Here is a 12,309-nt window from a genome sequence, read left to right on the forward strand (position 1 = left end):
AGAGAACTATTTTAAAAGAGACATACCTTTCAAAAATTTAATTGCGAGTCCAAAGTCAGACTTATTATTTACTTTATTCCCCTCAAAAAGACTCAGTTATTATTTGACCGGATCTGTCAGTAGCGTCATCCTTTCTATCATCAGTCAGCCAGGATCTCAACTCTAAAAATCACCAACAATGTGCCTTTGTATGCTTTTCTTACATCTAATCAATATACTCCATTCCTAGAAGAATTAGTCAACTAACCAAGTACTTATTGAGTGTATTATAACAATTAGTGGAAATAGCAGAAAACCATATTCTTGCCTGAAAGGACTGTATGATTTAGATTTAGTGACAAAATTAACATGTTCATGAAACAATTAGCAAAAAATAACAACAGATATATAATTAAATGGTACCCTATGAAATGGCAATTACAGAAATGTGGACAAAAAAGACAATCAGGAAAGAAGGAAAGGTTAGTAAATACATCTTAACAATAATAATCATGATTATGATTTAATGGCAGGTCTTTACATATTATCGTTAAACTTCACAAAATGAGTCTCTACCTTGGATCTATTTTACAGCCAATAATATTAAGGTTCAATAAAGAGTGATGGCCATCCATAGTCCTTACTGCTAGATAGTGGAAGGATTTAAGCCTAAGCTTGACCAGTTCCTGAGTTTTTTCCACACTGCAACATTGCTTTTCTGGAATTGGGTGGACTTTGACAGCTAGAAAACTCTACTAGGCAGAGGAGAGGGGCGAGGCTCTTCAGGCAAAGTGCACAGCATGAGATAGGGGGAGGCAGGAATCTATCCCTTCTCAGTGAGCTCATAACATATATTAGAGACGGTGCTGGGTCTGGAATCCATGGAAAGCAAGACAGTCATGACTTCTGCCTTCGTGTCGTTTAGACTGGGGAGGGCAGCATCAATCAAATAAACATGGAACAAGCATAAAATTGTAGTTTATGTAAGTGCTTTGGAAAAGAGATACACGCCGCAAGGAGAAAGCAGAATGAGAAATGTAACCTAATAAGAAAGGTCAGGGAAGGTTTTCAAGAGGCGTATAGATATGTATACGATTATTTAAATATGGAAAAAGATAGAAGACCACAGTCTCAGTGGTAGAGATTGGTCATGTGGGGTAAGATAGGAGCGGATAGTAGGAAAGGAGAAGAAATAGAAGAAAACAGCTTTCTATGATTAGAACAGAATGCACACAGTAGAAGTATGGTGACCAAATGCTATTGGTAGTTAAGTCAAGGTGGTGAAATTTTGGGTATTTTTATGCTCTTTCTTATGATTTCTGTATTATTTGAATTCTTTTTTTACAGTAAGTATGTATTTATATACATTTATATAATTTGGTATTTATATAATTATTATAGGGCAAAATATCTTCCTTAAGAGATTGCTCTTGACAAAATTCATTTCAAAAGGAAGCAGTCACTTTCAGGTTATTTGTAATCTATACTTATTTCAAAGATTCTGAAACCTGGGAACATCACAGAGAAAAAAATTGCAAGTACTCCACCAAAGTGACCATTTTGAGAACAATGCAGCTGTAAAAGGGAGAAAGCTTGCATTTAGGTAGGGGTGGTGACCATAAAGAGAGTTAGATGGATTCATAAGATGAATGAGCTGGTGGGGGGGGGGGGGGAAGAAGACAGAACTGGTTGGTGCATTGGTGGATGAGGAAGAGAGGAAACCATCCAAGAAGTAAGCTTCGTGTATTTTTAAAAGATTAGGGTTAACACTTTACTGATCTGATTTCATCCATTTGGTGGATATCGGTGACGTCAGAAAGAATACTGCATTTATATGAATAAAAAATTCATTTAGATTCCTCAGGAATCAACTTTTATTTCGAGTAGTAATCGATTTTTACTTTGCCATCAGCAACTGTGTTATGGCTGATGTGAAGTGAACTGAGTAAAAATCAAAAGAGAATTCACATTCTTTATTGGGAGGAGGAGATGACAACCAGAAAAGAGTTCTCTAGATAAGGTTAAAACATAAGATGATCTGAAACAGCTTGAAAGCAGAAGCCTTTAACACGAATGATTAAAGGAAACAGTAAAACTCTGTGAGTGGTCTGAAGAACAATGGAGAAAATGAGGCAAATGTAAAGTGATGGAGTGGAGGGTGGTAACGAACTAAGTCCAAAAGTAGGAGATGAATTCCACATATAACGGCAGGGTGGAGGGAGGGAAAATGTGCAAGGAATAGAAATAATGTCCACAAAGAAAAAGAATAACACCTCTACATTGTGGTGACTCCCACACTGTAAAAATCCTACATAATGATTATAAAAAGGGAAGAGATTAAGGCAGCAATTAAGGCAATTACCCCTATACTGTACATCCAAATATACTCTACTGCTAGAGAATGAAGCACCTCTTTATCAAAAGGAAAATACCTGAAAGCGATTTTTTAAATTGGCTTTGGGATATTTTGATTTCTTTCTTTCCTTTTTTTTTTTTTAATTTGAGAGGGAGAGAGAGAGAGAGAGAGAGAGCGAGCAAGGGAGAGGGGCAGAAGGGGGGGGAGAGAGAGAGCATCTTAAGCAGACCCCATGCTCAGCATGGAGCCCGACATGGGTCTCAATTTCAGGACTGTGAGATCATGACCTGAGCTGAAATCAAGAGTCAGAAGCCTAACCAAATGAGCCCCCAAGTGCCCCTGGAATATTTTGATTTCTGGTAGGACACAATAAGTAGTGGAAAATCTGAAAATTTACTGAAGTGGCATGACAATGAGCTGGAGTTTGGTTTTTAGTTACCCCTGAGATAATCCTAGGCTCTTTCAAAATGTATGTGTGTAACCTTGGGCGAGTTACTCAACTTTCTATATCTGATTCCTGAACTGTGGGTTGTAAACAGTAATAATACCTTTTTATGCGTTTTTGTGAAGATTAAATAAGATGATGTAAGTGCCTGGCACATAGACAATAACTGTAACTTTTTTATTCCATTAAAAATTAAATATTTTTTTAGAAATTATATATGAACTGCCCTGACACAAAATTTAGCTTGTCTACCGTCTTGGTCAGAGAAAACGGAGACCAATTTCTTGTAGAAATTATAACTAAAGAGAACCCATTTCCACATCACGTGAAGAAAAATCTCCTTAAAATCCTCTCCTTTATAAATCCCCTAAACTATGCTAATCTTCTTAATTATAAAGTAGATTTGTTGAGTCCTCACTTTTCCTCCAGGAAAGAATCCTCAGCTCAATCAACACTGCAGATTGTGGAATGGCCTGATTTGGGAGAAAGTGTTGGCAGTGTTGAGGAAATGCCTTCAGAGGAAAGTAAACAATTTTAAAAGGAACTCACAGGAAACAGCCTGTCTTTTTCTCCTCATATCCTTATGAGCTAGAGATGCTCAAAGAAAGTAAATAGGTTTCAGAGATGATTGAAGTGAAAGGCACATCTGAAAAACAGGTGAATAATAAGTACATTTGATGGCCGCAGGTAGGTGCTAATGGCCAAATGGAACCAATAACTGGAAAGATAGGTCTAGTAAGATTGTAAGACTTCAGTTTTTGGTCCCCGATAATGAGGCACAAAGTGTGCCTCTAAAGAATATAGTCAGAAAACGTTTCTTTTAGCCATGTTCATAGCTCCGATTTTTAAATTCTTAAGAAGTAAGGACAACACAATATGTGAGAACTGGTGGATAACTATGGAGAAGGACTAAAGGAATAAAGAACAGGTGTCACCCACAAAGTCCGCCTAAGTTTTGGAAGTCCCTGAAGAGACAGAGGAGTTGGCAGGACCACAAGGAGTGAAGACACGGCATTGCATGTGTGATTCTAGTAATATTCTAGAGTCTGGGAACACAGGGACACTGGGGGGAGAGACGTCAAATGGTCAGGAAGGGAGCAGATGTAGGCAACTAGAACCCTGGACCAGCACGCTTGTTAACAGACCTCTCCCTGGCTTCATTCCTTTCCATTGTAGAGAGCTTCAGATTTCCCTGAATGACCCCACACTCAGTAGAAACTCTCTGGAGTTCAAACTGCGCCCAGCCTCTTGTCCTTTTAGGGAAGTGGATTATATTCCTCCAAAATATGAGAGGGGAGAGGAAAGTCTTTGGGACTGAGTAGGCAGGTGATCTACAAGTTCTGCCTGCCCAGCACTATTCTGAAAATACCGTCCCAATTCTCTTCCACATCGTGTTTTCCCGGAAACAATGGTTATTTTTCAGGGATGTGCACGAGACCCAAGTCAAGCTAACATAGTTCAAGATCAGAATTTTGCTGGGACTACTGGGAAAGGATAGCAACCTCTGAGAGTTTGCCAAGCTGGTGGCAATATGAACCTAGAGCTTCTAGTCTCTTCTTGACATCTCAGCAAGAGGATCTGTTCAAAAGAACAGCCAACACAGAGAAAAGAAGAGGTGGGAGTTGATGGAAGACTGATTGCTCGCACCACTGTTGGGAGTACTAGCTCCAGCACACATAAGGCCCATCTCTGGACTTTTCAGCTACAGGAGTCGGATGATTATTTTTCAGGTCAGCTTAATTTATGTTTCTGTCACTCACAACCAGTGAAGTCCTGCCTCCTATATTCTCTTCTGCCCAGTGTGACTTCAGCCAAAGCAGAGCTTAGGAGAAGTTGAGGAAAATCCGTAAAGAATGTTCTTCTCTCCCTTCTTAGCATCACAGTTCCTCTGACTCCATGACTCATTTGGCATATAAGCATTCTAAACTAAAATCATCGGCCATAGCTAACAGATAACTCCTGCCTCTCTCTGGGAAACAGCATACATCTGCTGGCCTTTCTCTATTTATGCCAGGGAGGTTACTGAATGCCTCGACAGAGGTCAGCCCACAGCCTAGGTCTTACAGCTAAGTCTTGATCATGGAGCCAAGGAAATGCTCTGTGTTCTCTGCTAGTTTGTTCTCTGGCCAGTTTGGGCCTTGTTGGAATACCTGGAACACTCTCTGGCCAGAGCTCCTTTGCCCAGTCTATATTGCTAAAACTCAACTCTGGACACCCAGTCTGCCCACTCTGTCTTACCCATTATACTCTGGAATTTGATTTTCTCTTCACTCTCTTGACATCTTGACATATGGCTACACCACTTTTGCTCTTTTCTGATTTCTTTCCTGTACTTGCTTAGCTTAGCACCTGCGATTGTGATCTCCCCCATTCTCCAGGCACTTAGGTCTGGGTGCTGCTTTCTGAGTCTTCAGTTCCAGTAAAGATGGGACTGGTTATTTTAACAGGAAGATCTCTCTTGCCCACTATGGAAATGCTGGGAACTTTCCAGTCATAGTGCAGTACAAGCTGTGCCACATACTCTGCAGACCAACCCACTGCTTATTCCTTGGGTGCTGACACTGCCTTCTTTTCCTTGTGCCCACAATATGTGTCTACTTAAGCATGTGATGAATAACTCAAGGGAGAAAGTGGCTGCATCAACCAACTCATCAAGTTAGCATTTTGCTGTCACGCACAAATACAAGATGAACAACCTTCTGTTTCAGAAGGAACCAAATTCCACCATCTGGAACAAACCCTTTGATATCATTGCTCTCCAATTATTATGGGATTTTATCTCATCATTGGTGCATAAAACTGTCTTCAAATATTAGAAAGACTTGTCATAACATCTTTGTATTCTGCATGTCCCCAAGGAACAAAACTAAGAAAAATAAGTGAAGTTGAGAGAGAAATTTTCAGTTTCGTTTAGGAAAGAGCTTTTTAAGCTTTCAGAGCTAGCTCAAGATGGACTCTGCTCTTTTAGTAGGTGGTGATATTTCTGTCACTTTGGTGTGCTTCAGTGATTTAACAAGTATTGGGTGAAATCCCAGTAATTGGCACTGAAAAAATCATCTTAGCCTGGAACGAGGAATACTCGACCTGAAGCCGGCAGTTGTCCATTTCTAGTTAAACCCGCCCCCCAACCCCCATCTGCAGGCCCTGGGAAGCTTTTCTGTGTGTTCACTCTCTGACCTAAGAGCAAAACTCCCATCTGGTCTACCATTTGGCCTATCTTAACAATCTGGAACTCCAAAGTGCAGTACTCTGAAAGAATCATTTTTGGTCTCTAGGGGATCTTTCCCCCGCCTGTGCTATGGTTAACACCACAGGGAATTATGTTAATTTATTCATGCGTTCCTCTGACTGAAAAATGTAGACAAGCTGGCTTTCTGATGAGTAAGAGCACTTCTGATGAACCATGGAAGTTTCCTCTTGACCTAATGATCTTCCTTCTATCTATTTCTGTTCTCTGATATGGTGGTTTCAATTTTTAAATTATCAAAGCTGTAGATTTAGCTTTTGCTAATATTGTCTTTTGCCAAACTTAAATATTATGGGTTTTTGTATTCTTTACTAGATACTTTACTAGTAACTTTTGCAAATTTGAGAAAAATGTGTGTCCAAAACCTTTTAATGGAGCCGGAAAAGATGTAATAAGGCTAATTAAAATGTGAGATTAACAATTCTTTTTCTTTTTTAGAAGAGGAAAAAAGATTAGGCATATTTGACCCAGAAAGAAAACAGTTAAAATGAGGGTTGACAAAAGTCTGTGAAATCATGAAAGGCTTAATAAGGTGTCTATAACATTCTTCAGAATGTTTTGGAATACCAGATTGTGTGCACTTTGCTTAAAGTTTGAGAAAGTTAAAAATTTCAACAATATTTTACCCTGTTGACAAAAACTTACATTTTGACCTTCTTTTTCTTTGCTATGCCATATATCCCAAGGATCATGCATAGGAAAAGCTGGATTTGTGTTCTACACTCAACAACACTACTCAAGAAAAAAACTCACGAAAATTTTCTAAATATCCAAACATAATGGAAAATATCAATGTTAAAATTAATTTTTGGATAAAGGTGATGGAAATTTAGACTTCTGATGTCTTCAAATTTTTCCTACTGTCATTCAGGTTCTTTTCATTTCTAGTCTCTGCTCTGAGTGAAATCTTCAGGACGTGTAGATTAGGAATGTAATTGCTGGCAAATCATTCATTATTAAAATTCTAATCAAACAATTAGCATGATTCATGGAACTCTCATTAGAATGAGACTGTACCGAATTTTGAGCTTAGGCTTGCAACTGTGCAGGCCGGAAAAGTGACCAGAGCTCCCTAAACACTTTAACATAAAGGGATGTGTGGTTGACGGTTTCATTTTGAAATACACTAAAAAAGAAATTCTCTGTGATTCAGAACTATAGATATTTACAATCTTGGTAATATCCACGTATAGAAATCTTTGCAGTATCTCAAATGTGTAAGTTCTTAGGAGACCGTGTGTCTTCGGGTTTGTTTTTGTATTTGTTTACAGTCTCCTTGAATCGGGGGAGGAAATCTGACTGAAAAGACCCAAATGGCCGCAGGGCACACTTAAAGCTGCGGTGGAATCCGCGAAACATAATTTCTCGAATGAACATACTGATTTTTTAAAGTAAGAGAGCAAAGAAATGAATGGACAAGAGGAAGGGGAAAAAAACCAGGAAGCTTAATTTGTAAATTAAGATTGCTCCCTAAATGTATGTGGAGAGGGCCATATATATATTTTGAACTTGTCCAAACCTTTTGTAATCAGTGCACAGCTGTATGTGTGTGTTTTGTTCACTGAAAAGCTACCTATAAACACATGGTATCTGAGAATCTCTAGGTTTACCTGATAGGTTTTTTATGTCCTTTTACAAGGAATAATGTACTTATTTTTGATATTTAAAATATCTTAATGATGTGGTACTACAGGCACTGTTACAATGACATTTCTAAGTAATATCCGCTGTTCATGATCGAGCAATGTTTTAGGAGCACAATATTTTGAGACTGTTCTTCATGAGAAAAAAAGGGGAGAATTCAGTAGCAAGACATGTTCTCAATATTTTCCTTCCTTATTTCCAAATATTTTCAGAGTGGACACGGCACTTTTTTTTTTTTTAATTTTTTTTTTCAACGTTTTTATTTATTTTTGGGACAGAGACAGAGCATGAACGGGGGAGGGGCAGAGAGAGAGGGAGACACAGAATCGGAAACAGGCTCCAGGCTCCGAGCCATCAGCCCAGAGCCTGACGCGGGGCTCGAACTCACAGACCGTGAGATCGTGACCTGGCTGAAGTCGGACGCTTAACCGACTGCGCCACCCAGGCGCCCCTAGACACAGCACTTTTAAAACACGGCAAATATAGGGGCACCCGGGTGGCTCAGTCGGTTGAGTGTCTGACTTCGGCCCAGGTCGTGATCCTGTGCGTTGTGGGTTCAGGCCCCGCGTCGGGCTCTGTGCTGACAGCTCAGAGCCTGGAGCCTCCTTCAGATTCTGTGTCTCCCTCTCTCTCTGCCTCTCCCCCACTCTATCTCCCCCAAATAAATAAACATTAAAAAAATTATTTAAAACACGACAAATATAATATTTATAGCAAAGAGAAAAGTTTCCAGAGATGGCAGAAATGAGTGGAGGTAATACTGTGTTAGCATATACTTTTGCAAGAAAGAGAATCTTACTCAAATAAGCTCAAGAAAATGCAGTATATTAAGTGGATCGTGATTTAATAGACTCCAAGATGAAGTTAAACCACCAGACATCAGGAGGGGCAGGAACCAGGCACTGCTAGGGGCCTTAGCAGCAGATGTTCATTGTATCTGAATCTGATGGTTCACCATAAACATGAGACAGTGAGTCTGAATGACATTGTCTAGCCTATGTATAAATTGGCTCCTTCAGGCCAAGCTGTACCCTTGATCAAATTAGGATGGTTGGTGATGCTGAGCATACAAGAACATATTTTATTAGAAGTCATGTGGAAGGGGAAAAAATATGGCATATAGTACAATCACTAAAATAATTGAATCTTGGATCATGCAAAGACAAAATTATCACTCGCTTGAAATATAGCTCTAAAATTTCTGTGTCAATGTTTGAATCAATCTCCTTAAAAGATCAAAGCCTGACACTGACATTCTTTTTTTTTTTTTTTTTTAAGGAATTTCATGAATACAATTCTGAAGTCTCTAACATATTTTAGCTCCAGATTAGGTTGACCAGCATTATCAGAAAGCAGTTACCAGAAAACACTTAAGTGTTTTTACTAATGCATCTATGAAAGCAACTGGTGGTAATAATTACTCCTTTGAACTTACTGTATAAATCATTGCATATAATTCTTTAGCAATTAATGTAATCTTAAGGCTATGCCAAGTAATTTCAACTAATAAATATATAAATAAAATAGCAAAATCAGGCCAATAAGGTTTACTGAAAACTTTAGTTTTCATCAATATGAATAAATGTGTTTTGAAAAACCTCTGCGACACCTAAGATTGCTATTATGACTCGCAATAATTGTTCCAAACCTGGATATTGTTAAAACTTTAATAGCAAGTATAATGAGGAATAAGTAATCAACATACATAATGGAGTATTAGCATCTTAACCTCCAACATCTGAGCCATAAAGGGAGCCTCTGCTCTTTCTTTCACTCAGGTATTAGTTCTGAGAATGGTTCACATGGCTTCCTTCCTTCCATGCATAAACATTATTCCCTAGCAGCAATATAAGAATTGGGCTAACATTCGTGACCTTTCTCCACCTTCACCCCCCCCCCCCCAACTTAGCTCTGTCCTTCAGGAGAACCACAATAACCTACAAAGATGTTGCTCCCTGGCTTAAGTACTTTAAGGGCATTTCCTGGCCTGTAGTTTAAACTTGAAGCACTTTTGCATCTCAGAGCGCACACCCCTTCTTGCCTGGCCCATTCCTCCCTTTCCAGATTTTTCTCCTCCCACTCTCAGCCTTACAATTGATGATGCCGATAACATGAATACTTATTACTCCCATCCACCTTATACTTTCAGATCCTTTCTTATGCTTTTTCCTCTAGTTGGAATATTTCCTCATTCCATTCTTTACCTAATTAGTTTCTGCTCTCCCATAAAGACTCAGCCCCTGGCTACCTAATCCTAGGAACATTCCTAGAGTTTATCAAACTAGGCTAAAATTCCCCGCCCCACTGTGTTATCCCACAGTGTCCTGTATATGCCTCAGTCACAGTGGCTATGATATCATAAAAATGACTTGTTAGTGGGTCTATTGTTTCACAAACTATAAGCGGGTTCCATGTTATACCAACCCACACCCACTAGGGACTTAGATTTGTTGAACAGAATGAAACTTCTGACACAGTTATCAGCTAATGAAGCTGTTTCATAGGGAATTTGAAATTCCAACAGAAGAAACTTACAGACTGAGTATTTAAAAAATTTTCCACTGCTTGAGGAAAGTGAATTTAATCTTTTAATTTTTCTTATTAGTTCGCCACAGAAAAGAGTCTATGCCTCGATGTTGCCCAAGAGCATTTTCTTGGCAAGCTGGCTCACTGCCTGGAACCATCTCGACACTTTGCCTAAAGCAAGACAGTGATTGTTCAAATAGGAAACACACTGATGGGTCTCCAGGCATGGCTGAAATGACGCATCTTCCACATTAGAATTCTGTAATCACGACTGTTACAAATAATGTGATTTGGATCAATTACCTGAATCAAACAGCACGTTTCTGTTGTTCTATATCCTAAATCCCTCATTAGTATAGTAAGAATATAAATAGAAGCTTTATAAATGCTATACTAATGAAAAGGAAGGACCTACATATGTAAGATAAATAAAATAGATCACTGTATACATTGATTATTCAGCAAAAAATTCTGTGTTCTCTATTACCTGCATGACTCAGGTAACAGTGGTTTGGAGTTAAGCACATCTGAATTGTCCAGAAAATCACTGCAGTTCCACATTTCACTAAGCTAATATAAGAATGGCCTCAGAACAAGTTTTAGATGAAGCGAACTGAGATGAAACTAGAAAGAAGGTAAAATTCTACTTTCTTATTAATGACACACTTAGAATTATCTCTAATCTTTGCTTTTGTTTTATATTCTGTACACTCTAAAGCTACTTTAATTGGGCTCCCTACAGAAGATCACTGTTTTGCAATTCAGTGCTCAGTTTTTCAGAGTATTTCCATTACTAAAGAGGGGGTATCTCAAAAGTAAACACACAGAGGGGTGTCTGGGTGGCTTAGTCGGTTAAGCAACCAACTCTTGATTTCCATGAAGGTCACTATCTTGATCTCACCCTTCGGTTCCTGGTTGGTTCTTCAGACCCAGACTACATCCAGCTAGCTGTGTGCTGACAGCTCAGAGGAGGCTTGAGATTCTCTGTCTCTTTCTGCCCCTCCCCTGGGCATGTGTGCACTCGTGTGTGCACTCACGCAAGTGCACTCTCTATCTCCCTCTCAAAATAAATAAACTTCAAAACAGAGTCAACATACAGAAGTAAACATTACAAAATGTGCCCTTTACATATTTCCTTACTCTCTCCTGCATCAGTACATACTTGTTCACACCTTCTCTACATCACTTACAGAATCCAATGATAAAAAGTTCCTTACTTGGTATTATGTGTATCAATGGTATGGAAAAGCTCATGTAATTCTTCTCCACTCAGAACACCATCTGCAAAATACGCTTTGAATTCTTCAAAGGACAATTTTCCATCATCTGAAATGGTAAGAACACACAGAAGATAAGCAAATCATTTCAACTTTGTATATCGTTTTGTCTTTTAATTTTAAAATCTTGGCTCAAATGCTTATGCCGGTTTATTTGTGCATGTACACACATTTATTCAAAAAGAAGGAGGGGCGCCTGGGTGGCTCAGTTGGTTGAGTATCTGACTTTGGCTTAGGTCATGATCTCATGGTTTGGGAGTTCGAGCCCCACGTTTGGGCTCGGTGCTGACAGCTCAGAGCCTGGAGCCGGTTTCGGATTCTGTGTCTCCCTCTCTCTCTGCCTCTTCCCTACTCACAATCTGCCTCTCTCTGTCTCTCAAAAATGAATAAATGTCAAAAAGAACTTTAAAAAATAAAAAAGAAAGAATAATTGAAGGTGTTAAAAAGAAAAATAATTTAATACATTTTTATAGTACATGGACTTCAGACATTTACTCCCTGATGAAATAAGTCTTCATGGTTTTAAGTATGTTTGGGTTCATTTATTTTTACATTTAACAAACAATTTAACTAAATATACCAAAAATATATCCGCACAACCAAATAAAAGCCTAATACAGAGTCAATTATTCAGATGTTTTGTCTTCATCTATAGGACCTAGCAGGTTACAGAATAAACAGATGTTTAATAAGTGAATACTGATTATTTAAAAAAAATTTTTTTTAATGTTTTATTTATTTTTGAGACAGAGAGAGACAGAGCATGAACAGGGGAGGGGCAGAGAGAGAGGGAGACACAGAATCGGAAGCAGGCTCCAGGCTCCGAGCCATCAGC

The 12,309-nt window shown here is 38.8% G+C and overlaps 1 protein-coding gene across 2 annotated transcripts in view; it reads right to left on the bottom strand.

The window, feature by feature from the left end:
• NECAB1 (N-terminal EF-hand calcium binding protein 1) overlaps positions 1 to 12,309 on the bottom strand; it is a 180,072-nt gene that overhangs the window by 143,937 nt on the left and 23,826 nt on the right. For both annotated transcript variants that reach the window (XM_030304460.1, XM_030304459.1), the window contains exon 3: positions 11,415 to 11,523. In XM_030304460.1, the coding sequence (XP_030160320.1) occupies positions 11,415 to 11,523 (109 nt within the window). The remainder of the gene's footprint in view (positions 1 to 11,414; positions 11,524 to 12,309) is intronic.

This window comes from Lynx canadensis, chromosome F2 (genome assembly GCF_007474595.2).
Source record: "Lynx canadensis isolate LIC74 chromosome F2, mLynCan4.pri.v2, whole genome shotgun sequence".
NCBI classification, from domain to species: Eukaryota; Metazoa; Chordata; class Mammalia; order Carnivora; family Felidae; genus Lynx; species Lynx canadensis.